The 16,517-nt window shown below is 31.5% G+C and overlaps 1 protein-coding gene across 1 annotated transcript in view; it reads left to right on the top strand.

The window, feature by feature from the left end:
• LOC144344197 (uncharacterized) overlaps nucleotides 1–16,517 on the top strand; it is a 41,937-nt gene that overhangs the window by 4,811 nt on the left and 20,609 nt on the right. Inside the window, exons 2-3 of the mRNA XM_078006270.2 lie at nucleotides 9,882–9,941; nucleotides 15,671–15,913. Coding sequence (XP_077862396.1) covers nucleotides 9,882–9,941; nucleotides 15,671–15,913 — 303 coding nt within the window. The remainder of the gene's footprint in view (nucleotides 1–9,881; nucleotides 9,942–15,670; nucleotides 15,914–16,517) is intronic.

Below are 16,517 nucleotides of genomic sequence, written 5' to 3'. Positions count from 1 at the left end.
GATTTTGGATACCATATTATGTCACCTTGCCCTATCATGGCTACAAGATTGATAATAAGTCATGAATCATTCTGAGAAAATAGTTATCAATATAATTTTAAGATAAACAAACCATTGAGAATTTCACAGAAATGATTAATAAATGACAAAAGGAATGTCTGCATTTATATGTTCCTTTTTGAGCAAGTGCATATACCAGTTCTACACTGTCTAATGACTTGGACTGGCAGACAATTCAACATGTTTGAGTCTAATGTCTATATAAAATATATATATCGCAGTCTCAAATTATAGTACATTGTGGAATAGTTGTTGGATTTCAGATTGTGAGAGCAGACATGCTATGATTGGCAGAGTTGCGTTTGATTCGTTCATCATAATACGTTAAAATTTGGAATTCCAATATGGTCTATGGCTGCCAGTCAACCATCTTGGATTGTGTTGTGACACAAATAAACTGTTGATAGAACACAATCTTCTCTAAACCAAGTTTAAACCTAATTGGGCAGTGTGAATTTGAGATATAAGCAGATATGTGCAAAAAAAAAATTGTGATTTTGTGAAATAATATACTCCTCTGTACCAAATTTGAATGAGTTTAGTAATTGAAGTCGCTTGTTTTTGAGCAAAAATGAACAAAAATAAGTAGTTTTGACAAACAAAATGGTCACCATGTTGGTCAATTTCAAAAAAAATCTGGAAAATAATTGATGTGCCTCATTATGCCAATGGTGTTACTCATATTCTAAGTTGAAACAGAATCAGCTGGCACAACTTGGAGATAATGTTCTACACATATTAAATGTAGGATTTTAGGCTATTTTCGGGTCAATTATGGTTTGCCATTTAGTATCTGAACAAAACAACAAATGTATGTATGTTTACCATCTTGTATCAATCATGTACCAAGTTTGAGAAAAACCAGTCTATGAACTTCTGAGATAATTTTGACGAACTGACGGAAGAAACCCGATCCATAGCTTCAGATTGTTCCAGTTTGGAGCTAAAAATATTATTTCATCGCCTATACAAAAAGGTAAAAAAAAAAACTATTGTTAATTAATTATGTGTTTCATCCTAAATTTGAATGTACTACATGAGTCTGAAAAATATTAGCTTTCTTTATTTAAACAAGCGAATAATTAATTGGTGAAGAAAACTGTAGTAGTGCTCACATTAGAGAACTCAGTACATACCAATTGGCACAAGCCAAAATGTGTGTGTGAACACGTGGGACCGATTCGATAGTGCTTTAAAAAAACTCGAACTTGGCCCCAATAGAGAGATGTGATCGAAACTCTTCATGTACCAAAAGTGGCTGTCTGAAAGCTTTGAACGAGGAATAATCATGTCATCTGCGGTGAACTTAAAAAAACATTCTGGTATTGACTCCTGAAGTTTTCTATGACAGCTGTGTTATTCTATGTTGGTATGACAGCAAAGCTACATGTACATCGACATGAAAAAAATAGTTGTTCTTTGAATTCTTTTTTGTTTTTTTCTTTGTAAGATGATTAATAATAAATACCTTAACAGCAAATTCCATCCCATCTGACATGTGTGCAGAACAGCTAGATGAATGAGGGCATGATTTTGATATAAGCCCAGTGGGTTCTAAGTGGGTCCCAAAGTTAGTCCTGAGTAGCTTGTACCTAACTGCTATAATCCCTTTGCAAGGCTGAAAGATATTCAATACATGTTGGGATGTGGTAATGTGAATATGTGTATATGTGCAATTCTGCTAATATATTAGCAGAAGACTGGACATTCATTGCCAATATTAATTGGTATAGTGATTACAAAAGTATAAAATTCTGTTTCTATAACAGACAAAATAAACATTTGTGTGTGTAACCTATATTTTTAGTTTGAGTGGCTTAATTTGAATGACAAATATGATTTATGTCAATATAGAATGAAACATGTATCTCTATGATCTGCTAATTGATTTTAATGATCTTTCATATTTAACTTTAACTGTTATAAACATGTCCTGATTATAAACAAATACAAAATTAAAACTGGAATACAATTGTATACATCATAATTTCCCAACTTCATTTGCAACAGTCACTATGATTTGCACAAATTTGCATAAATTATATATGACTATTCATCCTTGTTGAATTAATTCAAGAATATAAGAAAATAATATTTGGACTATGTGTTGTGTGTTTATTCTAAAGAGAAGTCTGGTACATCCCATCTAACTTAATTAATCATGTGCACGGTTTAATCCTTGGATACTAATTACCTAATTTGCATAATGATTAGTTAATTTTCGGTTTTTCCACTGATATCTCAAGTACTAATCATCACATTTCAATGAAACTTGGTACATAGATGTCATATGACACTGCACAGACCTAATAGTTTTTATGGTAATATCAGTACATATTAATTACCTAATTTGCATAATTAATTAATTTTCAGCATTTGATATAAGTACTAATCATCACATTTCAATGAAACTTGGTACATAGATGTCATATGACACTGCACAGACCTAATAGTTTTTATGGTAATATCAGTACATATTAATTACCTAATTTGCATAATTAATTAATTTTCAGCATTTGATATAAGTACTAATCATCACATTTCAATGAAACTTGGTACATAGATGTCATATGACACTGCACAGACCTGATAGTTTTTATGGTAATATCAGTACATATTAATTACCTAATTTGCATAATTAATTAATTTTCAGCATTTGATATAAGTAGTGAGCATTACATTTCAATGAAACTTGGTACTTACATACTCAAGGACTATGCAGAGATTGATTGTTTCCGATAAATGTTTGTGCATATTAATCACCTAATTTGCATAATTAGTTAATTTTCAGCTTTTCCACGGGTATCTCAAGTACTAATCATCGCATTTCAATGAAACTTGGTACATAGATCCTTTAGGACTATGCAGAGACCTGATTAGTTTTAGGGTAAATAATTGTGCATACTAATTAACTAATTTGCATAATTAATTTTCATCTTTTCTACTGATATCTAAAGTACTAATCATCACATTTCAATGAATCTAGAATTACGCAGACCCAATTAGTTCCCGGTAAATATTTGTGCATATTAATCACCTAATTTGCATAATTAACCAACTTTCACACTGATATCTCAGGTACTAAACATCACATATCAATGAATGTACATGGATGCTGTAGGACAATAGACAGACCTGGATAATTGTGGGTTAAAATCTGTACATATCAATTACCTAATTTGCATAATTAACCAATTTAAGCTTTCACACTGATATCTAAAGTACTAATTATTCCATTTCAATGAAACTTAGTACAAAGATGCTCTAGGACAATGTACAAACCTAATTAGTTTGGGGTAAAAATCTGTTCATATTAATTCCCTAATAAGCATAATAATTCATAATTTTTGGGTTCTAATCACATTTCAATTAAACTTGGGAACATAGATTTTCTGTTACATTGCGCAGACCTCATTAGTTTTACACTCAAATCTGTTCATATTAATTTTCTGATTTGCATAATTAGTTTTCAGCTAAGTAATTTCGAATTATATTTAATGTGTCTCCAATACTCTCAGCACATGGAAGTTCTTTCTAAGCTTTCTTTGATTTTATTTGGAATAATTAATCATTGAATTATACTTTTTATATATTACACAAAGCATCACCTATTAGTTTTGTTGTTTTCTACTTGTCAGATCGTGTTATGTAAGAGCTTATTAGATGCAGCACATGTTATAGTAATACATATATTTTTTAATTATTTATGTTTTATCATTCATATCCATTAAAAATGAATGGACCCATAATGTCATTATAAGTGACCAATGCTTTCACAGTGATTTTTAAATACAAATCTTTCAATAGCCTGAAATTATGGTCCAATACTCCTTTTCTATAATTTGCACACTTAAGCAACGATTCACTTCCATGACAAAAATGGGTGACGCAAAGTCTGTTCAAATCAGCTATAATGTTTTTAATCTGTAGTCATCCATCAATGAAAGTTTTTGAGACATTTTGCTGTATTTTAGATGACAAATGACTACATAATCAAACATACGAACGGTACCTTATATGAATGAGATTGAATCAGATTTTGTTCTTGTAGCTCTATTCAAAATGTTGAAATTATTATAAATCTTTCACATAGTAAGTTCTTAATTGCCATTCAAATACTTTTTGGTTATATGAATTAAATTATTATACTGTTATAAATGTAAAAAAGTGTTTATTTTAAAATTTATTTTCGCTTGAAGGGATGGTTCAGTGAAAATACAATCCAGCAAATATACCTTCTTTCTATATGTTACAAAAAAAATACAAAACACTCAAAAAGTCGAAATTCAGCAAAAATTAATTGCAGCTATAAAACTAAGTATTTTAAAGAAATAAACCGGTGGTTTGATAAATAGTTTTTTTTTGTGTCATTTCATATTCATATTTTTGTCATTCTTGGAAGTTAAAATGGAACTCAAAGGTAACAGCATGAAACTACCAAATGAAAGAGCTGCAGAAGAATGCAGTTTACAGCTTTCTATATCACTTCATAAATATAAAATATTAAATTTTTTATAAACATTGCCCTCTATTTGGATTTTCCTGCAAGGAGTTATGGGTAAAATATGACATCACATCATCTGTTGTAAAAACACTTTTTCGTTTCAATTTTGCAGTCAACTGGTCATAATATAAACCCGATAAGTTACTCCCATCGATAATTGAAAATAAATACGAAGAATATGGTAGAAAAAATGAATGTTTTCTGTTCTGTTGCCATGACAACTATTTTATATGTATGGTTGGAATTGGAAGTCTTACTTTATAAGCTAAACATGAAATCTTTTCCTTAATTTTCCACAATAGATGCTATGTTGAATCTACCCATAATCCTTTGCTGAAGAATCAAGATGTGACATCAAATGTTAAAAAAACCAACAAATCTATGTTACCTGTAACTCAAAGTTTGGTTAACTGTTAATTAAAGTACGAGTTACTAAATTTGGACAGTCAAAAACAAAAATGTATATTGTCGGTAACTCAAAGTTTTGTTAATTGAACATCAACTTACAATTTGGGCATGGTTACTCAAAAGTGGGGGTGTGATAATATTTCAAAAAGATACCAACAGAAGAGTAATATTTATGTCCTTTATCAATAACTGTTGACAAATGTAACTGCAACCATGCTTATACATGCCTTATTAGCAAAAATTAGAATAAGAGTCAGAAGCATAGTTCATTAAAAAAAAACTATTTCTTTTTGATAAAAAGATTATCACCTGATATCACTTATTTATGGAGCTGGTAGATACTTGTGTCATCATTTGCTGTATTATTCACTATTCGTGGATAATACTAGGCCATAACATCTTATCAACCAGCTCTATGAACAACTTCACAAATGATAACCTCGTATGATCATGCAAATAGAATGCATTCCTACTTTATACCTCATAATTGACCAATGGTAGTGTGTATCTTAACATGGTATGTTTAGGTAAAGTACAGAATATACAGTTAATAGGTGCAGCTTACAGGCAGAGTGTGAAACTTGATGCTATGGGAACTGGAAGCAGGATATTGCATTAAACCTTCTAAACATGCCTGACACTTAGAATTAAAACTTAATTAGTAACAAGCTAATAGCTACTATATCAAAGCAATTTCATAATAATAAGGGTGTGAAAACTAAACACACATACCGACATATGAAAGGAAAAAATGATTCACAAAAGAAGAAATAATAAATTTTCAAAATGTACTTTCTCACTGTAATGTGAACACTATAAAATGAATGTACGGCTTATTATAATAAATCTTGCAGTGAAAACAATTGAATTCAGCCGTCTATTAAACCCCATATGGTCATGTTACAAATGTCTACCTTATTTGATAAACGTGTATCTTTTTACATCTCATTCAAACACACATGCAGATATTGAATTACATCACTATTAAAATTCTAACAATCACGCAACCATGAATCTCATAAAATTCTATTTGTCATTTTGGGCTAAACTAAATTTTGGCTACAAGTGGGAAAATTTACAATGAGATTGCATCGTTTACCATACTGTATTCTCAGAATAACTTGGGTGCAGAGAATATCTGATTTGTATGGACTCTTTTTGCATTTTTCTCTTGATATATTTCTTAAAAGAAGACAGTTTTAGTTTCAAAATGTCCATCTAAAGCTATAATCAACCCAATTATAGATGTCAGACTTCTGACTAATTAAACCAATAAAAAAAAATCTCTGGATCTGGACAGTCACTAGTGGCATTCACGTTATAGATCTCGGTTTGTGTCGAGACTCTGGACTGAGTCAGCACATGCCGAAACGTGTGTGTGTGTGAACTGTTGGGACCGAGTTGACACGTGCCTTAAAAAACTTGGTCTCAGTCCTGATAGATGCTTAGGCCAAAACTCTGCATGTGCCAAGATTTGCCACCTGAACGCTCGACACAGACCGAAATCACGCCTCGGTGATGAATTTAAGAGAACATAGACTGATTCATACAAGTATGACATGATGATGGACGAAAGTGCAGCTATATATGGTCAGATGATGTAGTAATTAATGAAATGAATGCAAACCATCATCAGCGACGCATATTTATGTACTGCTGCAACTGTTTTTTTCTTGCAATGCTACATCAACGAGAAAAATAATTGTTTTCCGAAACTTGTTTGCCGTTCATGTGCACAATGACTCGTAATAAATACCATAACCGCAAATAGATATCATATTTCAATATAGCAATTATTATTATCATCTTATGCATATCGTTTTCCACGTTTTGGTCAAATAAAAGGGCGAGATTTCGGCACAAGCTGAGTGGGTCACGTGAACGCAACTAATGTAATCCCTCTGCAAAAACAAAGGATTACAAATTTCAGTACAAACATTGCAGTTTACACATGTTGCGGCAATCTGTGAATCTCCATGTATGACAGGCCAATGCTGGTATCTATGGCAACATTCAATAATTTTGCGTGTATCGGTAATACTGATCAGTAAAACAGTTTAATATATGGACCATTTTGCTTCACAGAATATTCATCTTCATTGTGCTCTGTTTATCCCAGATGATTCATGGCAACATGCACCCTGAGGCTGTATGCATGTATTTTTGGATTTCAATTTCCTGCACACAGTGTTTAATGCCTAATAGACTATACATATATGGATGATTATAGTTATGTCTGTGTGGTTCAACAGTCAAATATAGTGTCAACTTTTAAAACACATTTGGAATTATGAATGTAATGCATATTTGGAGTATATTTTAATACAATCATTAATGTCATATTATTTAAATGCAAATTAGGTCATAACATTATACAAATTAGCCTCCATGCATATGAATTTACCTGGGGAAACACTGTTTAGTTGTAACTATGTTGGATTCATGATAAATGTGTTGATTCTAAAACTTAAACTCAATATTGTTTTACTAGGAAATTAATTTCAGTACAAATTTAACTCTGACGACAATCTCTTCATATTATCATAACACTATTTCAAATCTGCAAATCTGTTATTGATTTATATACAGACTGATTCAATTTATTTCTAATTTTTTCAATGCACTCAGACTGATATGTCATTGAAAAGTTGCCTGAAGGTTATGAATTGCATGATACATTATTGATTAGGAATAATAAAATTTATACTAATTCAGTGAACTCTATCTATAATAATTAAATAGTTTCTGTAATGTCAGCAACATCTTGTAGTGTTCCAGTCTCTTTGTATGTAGTATGTGACTTAATACAACAGAGTGTCTTCATTTATACAAGAGTTGTCAGTAATTTGTTGACTGAAATTGTTATTTGTTTTATCTATGACCTTTATCGTATACATGTAGCTTTACTATCAGGTAACATGAAGCACATATACCCCGTACATTATACATGACGTACATGTACTTATGCATTGTAATATGACTATAATGTCTTCCTTTACGTTGCCCATACTATTTTCCAAAGTGTAGGTCAGATTACTGATTATGCTACAAATGCCATAGTATTAGCTACATTGTACATTAAATATGTTCATTGTATCTTAACCTCTATCTGTTAATCATAACTTCAGGGCTGTTCACCTTTGCCTCTTCATTGTTTGAAATGTAAATTGTATTTTTCACCTCATTCTTTATGTATTTATTTTTATGTAAATACATATCATGTTGGTTCATCTGAAATCAATTCAAATTGTCAACTGTTTAAAATAATGAAATTTTTGATGATATAAATCTAATCTAAATGTTATAAAGCATAAAATCAGATACAAGTGTTGGCCATGAATTTTAGTGTTCAGAATATCTAATTTCAAACCCTGATATTCTTTATGTGTGTTGCAGTTTTGTATAAATCACTAACAATTTGTCTATCATACAAATCATTTGAACAGAAAAACCAGATATAATGTTGTATCAATGACAAGCTTAATAGTTCCTATATAGTGTTTATTCCTTTGATGTTTGGTAGATCACAAATAATGTATTTAACTTTGTCAATCTGTATAGGCATACTAAAATTTTTGCCTGCCAGAAAAATTCATGAAAAATAAATGACTAGATATTATGAAACTTAAAAACATACTCAAAAATATACTGCATAATAAACCATGACTCAAACCACTTTCAAGTGTACTATTTTTATTTATTTTTTGTCTTGAAAAGAAGTCTGAAAACGAAGGCTTATAAATTTCAATTCTGTGCTTCTGCACCTGTATCTTGGACATGCCTGGGCTGATCACAATCAAGGTACATACATCACACATTGTATTAGTTTCATGGCTCAGTTCAAGGTGGCTGAATAGCAGCTTATTTGGTACAAATAATTCATCAAAATCAAGGAATTCTGTCAGTTGGAAATGAGATTTGTCATGCATGGATATTATGGGATATTGATGCACGTCACTTCGTTTTGCAGATTTGATTCAAAATGGTCAAATTTCACACATGCATTATATATCATGTCACACATATGCACATGCAATTTCTTACGATCCATTTAAGTTGGCCCAATGGTGTCTATTTTATAGCTGAAATATCATAAACATTCAAGCATTTCCTCCATTCCTAAACCAGATTTTGTTCATGTGTATAAACAAATTTTGTTCAAACTTGGTACATACATATATACTTTGGTGCATTATCATTTTTCTATTTAGATCACTTTAAAAATGGCCGACTGGTGCCCATTTTGTTTTGGCGAATGCAGTTCAAGAACCATCTCTGACATATACTTTATTTAACATATGGGACATATGTAATACAGATGAACACTGAAAATAGATGAGGACTGTGTTATATCACGATTGATATTTTTTTTTTTTTTTTTTTTTTTATTTTGTACATGTACCTGTAAGTACAATGTACATGTATAATTAATTCCTGATTTTAATTATCTGAATTTTGCAGATAAGTAGATGATAAACTCAATTACTCAATTCAGATAAGGCCAAGGTCCCAACTCCCAATTGTGTATGTGTGAAACTGAACAACCAGAGAAAGCTACCAGCAAATGTTATGAAGTCTTATACTATAATAATATTAGGCTAAATTGGATTTTTAAACACAAGCTATTAATATCTCTCACATTATTATCAATTTACATTGTATGTACATGCCAGATAGCCATACACATCTATTATTATGTATTAAATCCTTTTCACCAATTTCATACCTGTGAACATTTCAATATATGAAATAAGATTGGTGCAGTAAGTTTATGATGATTATTCTATTTTTTCCCTTACTAGATAGTTGCTATAAAAAATCTCCCCTGGCTCTCAAGTAGCTGCTGGATATGTGATACATTTACTTTTATGTATAGTGACACAATTAACTATTTTTTATTTTATTACAGGAACCAGCAGCACCCCCTGCTATGTGGCTATTATTCTGTACAACTAATGAGGCCAGAGAGGTAAATACGTTCATAATAATTTTAGAATTTAAATATTATCTTTTATGTTAATTGTTATTGTGACTATATGTGTGCTATATTTCTCATCAAATTCAAATTTCTATGCACACTATTTCTTTGTGCACATATGGTGTCTATACACTGATCACATAATAAAGAAAATGCAAATCTTTTTAACATTTTAATATTGATTAAAATCTGTGTGAGTAATTGTCATTACAAACTGTCACAGTGACATGCAGATAATTTTTACCTTCAGTGTCAGATATGCTGTACAATGTTTTTTCTAACATTCATAGAAAGATTGTCTCATCTTAGTATACACATCAATTGAAATACTAGGTGACTAGCTTAGTTCAGGAGAAGGAGGTCTGTTCCTTTGGGAGATTATTCAACCTTGAATTATCATCGTCCTTCCCTGTAATTGTAATTTCAAAAGAACTTAATTTGTATAAATTAACACAGATTTTATATCAACCAACATGATAAGATAAGATAAGATAAGATAACAGCTTTATTACAACCGTGTAGAAAATTTTACATTTCTAATTTGGTGTTTAAAATGTAATAAAGTTAATAATGAATAACTAAAAAAAGTAAGTAGGTGAAAGTTGAGTAAATAAAAAGTTAAATAAGTGTGACTGAGTGTATTCTTTTGTTTGTTCATTTACTGTTACTCAAGTACACATAGAGGGCTATAATAGTATTTTTATCTTTTGATTGTAAAATATGTTTAAATTGTTTTTCTTTATCCAAATTCAGGAAATTTGCATTTACACTGTTGATAGTGTGAAACATTGCGTCTCTTTGTTTTGTGTACAATTTACAATGTATTAAATGATGTTCCTCATTTTCAACTTTGTTACAATGGGAGCATAACCTGTCTTCCACTGGTGTTTTTGGTTTTGTATAACGACCTTTTTCGATGGCAAGTTTATGGCAACTTAATCTAAATTGAGCTATTGTTTTGACATGTTGTGGGTTGTTCATCACTTTTATGTATTCTTCTTGTTCCAAGGAGTCTTTGAATGTCCTGTATGTGCGTAATTTGGCACTTTCCCTTTTGTTGTCTATATTCCATTTGTTAATGTAATATTGTCTAATTGAATTATTTAGTTTTTGTTTTGTGAAATCTGTGACATTGTTTTTGTTGTAAAGTTTCAAGTTTCGTTCTAAGGTAGTCAACCATGCTCCTGTGTAAGTATTGTTTTCCATGTCTTTTATAGCATAAAAAGCTAAATTGTCATTGTCTATCGCTTTGAGGAGTTTGTAATAGTTAATTGCTGAGCAGTATATTCTGCTTATCAGTGGCTCTCTTCCCAGTTCCATTCTGCATCCAATTTTGCTCGCTCTGTTGCCAATGTTAAGAATTTGACGACAAAAGCGTAGATGATATTTTTCTGTTGCTGTTTTGTCCCAATTAGTCTGATTTTGGAAAATGCCCCATATCTCACCTGCATATGTTAATATGGGTAGTTGTGTCACATTCAGGAGTTTTTCCTTTATCCTTATACTGTTCATGTTTGTTGGATATATGTGTGACTGGATCCTTGCAGCTTTGTAGGTCTTGTCTGCCAGTCTGTCTGCAGTAGAGGTTATTGATCCATTGGCCTTAAATGTTACTCCAAGATATGTGTATAATCCTGTAGTTTTTATTTCTTCATTGCCACATGTAAATCGCCTTGTATCTGGTTTGCATCCCGAATTCCTGAATATAATCACTTGCGTTTTGTTTGTGTTTACTTGTAGCCCCCAGTCTGAAGTGTATTTATGGAGAAAGTCTATTGCAGTTTGTAATCCTTCATATGATTTTGATAGTAGTGCAATGTCATCAGCATACAATAGGCTATTGATAGTTTTATTATCCAGTTCTGGTGCATTTGTTTCAATTTCTGTGAGTCCTGTGATAAAGTCATTTATAAAGATGTTGAACAGGGTTGGACTCAGAGGGCAACCTTGCTTAACTCCATTTTTAGTTTTAAATTGTTCTGTTATTACATCACCTAATTTGACTACTAAATCCATATTAGTGTACATGTTCTTAATTATGTTGTATACTTTTCCGTTGATGTTGTTACGTAGTAGTTTATAGTACAATGCTTTCCTCCAAATTGTGTCAAAACACTTTTTGAGGTCCACAAAACAACAGTACATTTTTTTCTTTTTTTTCTTGTTGTTTCTTTATAATTGTGTGGAGAGTCAGAATGTGATCAACTGTTCGTTTTTTTCGTCGGAATCCTGCTTGGTTCGGATGAATAATCTTATTATTTTCTGTATGATTTGTGATTCTGTTGTTTATGATTATACTAAATACTTTAGCTATGACATTACCAACTGATATGCCGCGATAGTTGTTTGTGTCCATCTTGTCTCCTTTCTTGTGTATTGGAGTAATAACACTAGTGCTCCATATTTCTGGGTAAATTCCTGTTTCTAGCACACGATTGTACATATGTTTCAATGCTTGTTTAATTTGTATGTTGCTGTATTTTAACATCTCTCCTGGAATACCGTCTGGTCCACTTGCTTTGTTATTTTTTAGTGCTCCTGTTGCCTGCACAACTTCTGTTAATGATATTGGTTTATTTAGCATATGGTTGTCTTCTGTTTTATTCTCTAACTGTTCTAGTTGTGTTTTCATTTGTTTTATTCTATCTAATGTGGCAGAGTTATTGTTTCCAATTCGTTGAAAGTGTTCAGTCCACACTGAGTGTGGGATTTCTTTCAGTTCGTAATTTACTTTGGTTTTCGTGATTGAGTTTATTTTCTTCCAGAATTCTTGTGCATGTTCATTTTCATTTGCTGATTCAATGAGAGATAATATTTTTTGTTTCTTGTCTTTTTGCATGCTTTTTACATACTTCCTGAAGTCTTTTTTCTTAGTGTAGTAAAGCATTCTGAGAGTCCCATCTGAAGGGTTTTTTTGTAATATATTTGCAAGAGTTTGTAGTTCTTTTTTCTTCATGTTACATTGCCTGTCTGTGTACTTAACTTTCCTACGCATGGTCTTCTTCTTTGTTTTTAATTTTATGGAGCATTTGTTTGCTATTTTGTGTATCATCTCTTGGAATTGTATTGCCATATCATGACTTGTGTTGTTATTATTGTTTACTATGAATGTGGACACAATATCTTCACTCTCCTTTGTCTTCATATATAGCTTGTACATGCCTTTATTCATTGCATTCCATTGATAGCATTGATGTACTGGTTTAAGGACTTCATTCATATCAGTGAATTGCTTGTATTTTGGTATTTTCAAGATAGTTTTGATAGGACAGTGGTCACTTGCCTGTTGTAGTTGTTCAACTTTAAAATGAAGGATATTCTGTAGTAGTGTTTCACTTGTGATTGCATAGTCCACTGTGCTGGCACCATGATAACCGTAGCATGTCAGTTGACCTGACCAATCTCCTGAAGTCCGCCCATTTAATATCCGTAGACGATTTTCTTTACATAGTTGTGTTAGTTCCTCTCCAAATTCATTCTTCCATGTATCCGTGTTTCTCCTTTTTTTGACTATTTTATCATATGTATATGTATCTGGTAATGGCATGTTTATGTGAAGGTTGTCCTGTTCATCTTGAATTGTATCTTCAAGGTCTTTTGTTCTAGCATTAAAGTCTCCTTGTATAATGACATGTCCAATGAGGCTATACTGTTGGATTTCTTTGTTGATTTCGTCATATGGATCGCAGTCATTGTCATTGTAGAAAGTGGAATTTTTTGGTGGAATATATATAGTACCTATGTAGATGTCCATTTCAAGGTTGAAGAAGTCTTTCGACATTTGACACCAAATAGAGAAGTTGCTAGACTTTGACATGATCTTGACTCCACTTTTGATACTATTTCTGATGAAAATACTGATTCCTCCTGATGACCTCCATGCTTTTTTATTTTTTGTCCTAATGTTGTGATAAGTATAATATCCCTTAGGTTGTGGTATTAGTTCTTTACTTTCAGTATTCAGCCATGTTTCTGTCATTCCATATATGTGATAATCTTTAATGTGTGGTTCTATATCTAGTGAACCTTCTGTTTTAATGTCTATAGTTCCTTCTCTTGGTTTGTAGTTATATCTTAGACCAGCAGTGTTCCAATGACCAATTGTAATGTAATTTGGTGTCATAGTATCATTGTACTTTTTATTTCTTTTTTGTTGTACTGTCATTAACAGGTTATTTCAAATTGTGTTTCAATGCTATGCCCTTTGTTGTATCGATCATATCCTCTGGGAGTATTTCTTTCTAAGGGCAGTACATATCTTCTTTGTCTTCTTGTATCACTGTACTCATTTGTGGTGTCTAGAGGATCACTTTTTTGTTGGTGAGTATGATTGGAGTGACTATATTCTCTGGATGCAGGAAATTCTCTTGGTTCTCTTGGTTGATTTCTTCTCGGTCTTCTTTCCAGTGGGTAAGACTTGTTGATTTTTGTATTTATGTTAGAAATGAAGCAATGAGTTCCTGTATCAATGTTAAGATGTATTCCGTCTCTTCCTAACATGTTGGGTGTTATGTTATGTTATCCATTACAATGAATGCTGTATCATGATGACGTTCCACTATACAATTAATGCCGACTGTCCACACATTTGAATTATCATGTATTTTTGAATGTAAATTTTGGTGATGTTAAGGCAGTTTCACTCTGTCAACTTCAATCAGAATTAAATATGCCACTGCATATAAAAATACAATTTTCAACTCTACGGATTATTTTGATTCCCATTCAAGAATGAACATGAAATTTTGCTTGTTTTGTTGAACAATATATTCAATAAAAATGGTATCAAAATTAAGTGACATGTCAACTTTAATTGAAATGTACAATCTTGTAGGAGTCAAACCGAACAAGTTTAAGATTTGATGTATTAAAAATTATTGAAGCTGAGTTATAATGAATTCATATTCGTGAAAAATGAATCTTTCTAAATTAGTCAATAATAGTATTTTAATTAAATATGCATTGCCTACAATATTTTGAATTGAAGGCATTAAGGGTTTCAAACTCTTTCGATAAAGTAATTTTGTGCATTTTAAACTGATATACCAAAAGGAATGCTTTTGTGTTCATAACTAGACTGGTATTGACTGAATTATCTTTATCACTAAGATGTAGATACACTGCTGGCTGAAGCAGTTAACAGGAAGCATATAATATTTAAGGTAGAAGCCTTACCATGTATTTTAGTGAATGGCAATAATTTTGTTAGTTTGAGAATGCTCTATCTTAAATTTTTATTTTTCTAAATCTAGGTTTTGAACAGTAATAAAAACTATTTTGCTTTAACATACATGTGTATATGAAACTGATCTAAAAAATAGTCATTTTCGAATAATTGGACCAATTTGCTCAAAATACAGTATCTCAACAGAATGCTGTTTCATTTTACTTAAATACATAGCTTCATGATTGTATATAAACTAGCATAATGTACATTGTCTTGTGATTTATGACCATTTATTTTGTCAAAAATTGGGGAAGTAAATTTACTTTGAACAAATCATTTCCTGTTTTACCAGGAATTAGTATTGTTTCCAAAAGAATTTTTTTTATAAAAAACGTGTCTTTATATATGCTAGTTGCAAGCCGAAAAAAGTGGCAACCCACTGACTGTAACAAGCCTAATGACCTCTAAATATCATGTATGTTGTTAAAATGCTACATCTCATGTAACATTCTGTTTTAAATCATGACAAGATTATATTGTAATTCTTTTGCAGTTTTCAAAGATAAGCAGTAATCATTTAAATTTTGAATGTCATCGCCTGGAGAAACATAATCTGTTCACAAGTGATGATACGTACTGTCTGCACGTGAAGGCAAACTATAATTCATCAACTCCCGGAGAACACTCGTTGTACTATCGATTGCAACAGAGCCAGTTTTATACTTTTTTTGTACTTCAGTGTCCAGTAAAGCAACCTAATAAAACTTTTGGTGTCAAACATAAAGACATGTGTAAGGTAAGTTAAGAATACATCCAGAATAAACCTATGTTGTTGGCATGCAGATCCCCATGCATACATGTATATGTCAAATCCAAACACCAGTGAGCACTAGTAAGCAACATACAGCTTTTTGCATTTTTTTTTAATATTGAATAGTATCTTTGATGAGCCGATATGCAAACATATGGGATTAGCTATAGTCTTTAATAGTCCCTACTCGAGTGTACATGTAGCAACTAATGTGTCATCTGACTGGCTTCTTTTCTCACAGTAATGATTAAAAACATTGGCAAGAATGTTGGTTCTTATTCATTTCATTGAATGTTCAAATAAAAGAAAGTGAAATGAAGAAAGTTAATTGCATGGATCATGTTGGAGTCTTATTGGATGAGCACACCCACATACAGTTTTAATCAGCTTGGATAATGTGGACAACTGTCTCTTGACATGGCAGAGCATAATATCTGCTGTAAGCTTTTAATAACTATTCCGGATATTAGTTTTCTTAATCAATTGAAGCACTTTATTCCATCAAAGGATCATAAATGTAAATTCTCTCTAGAGATGTCAATGTGTGAAAGTATCATGTTAAGACAAATGTTGATTAGTGCTCTAATTT

This window comes from Saccoglossus kowalevskii, chromosome 10 (assembly GCF_978046115.1).
Source record: "Saccoglossus kowalevskii chromosome 10, keSacKowa6.1, whole genome shotgun sequence".
Classification (NCBI taxonomy): domain Eukaryota; kingdom Metazoa; phylum Hemichordata; class Enteropneusta; family Harrimaniidae; genus Saccoglossus; species Saccoglossus kowalevskii.
Note: the sequence above shows the minus strand (reverse complement) of the source record. Positions and strands in the feature narration are given on the sequence as shown.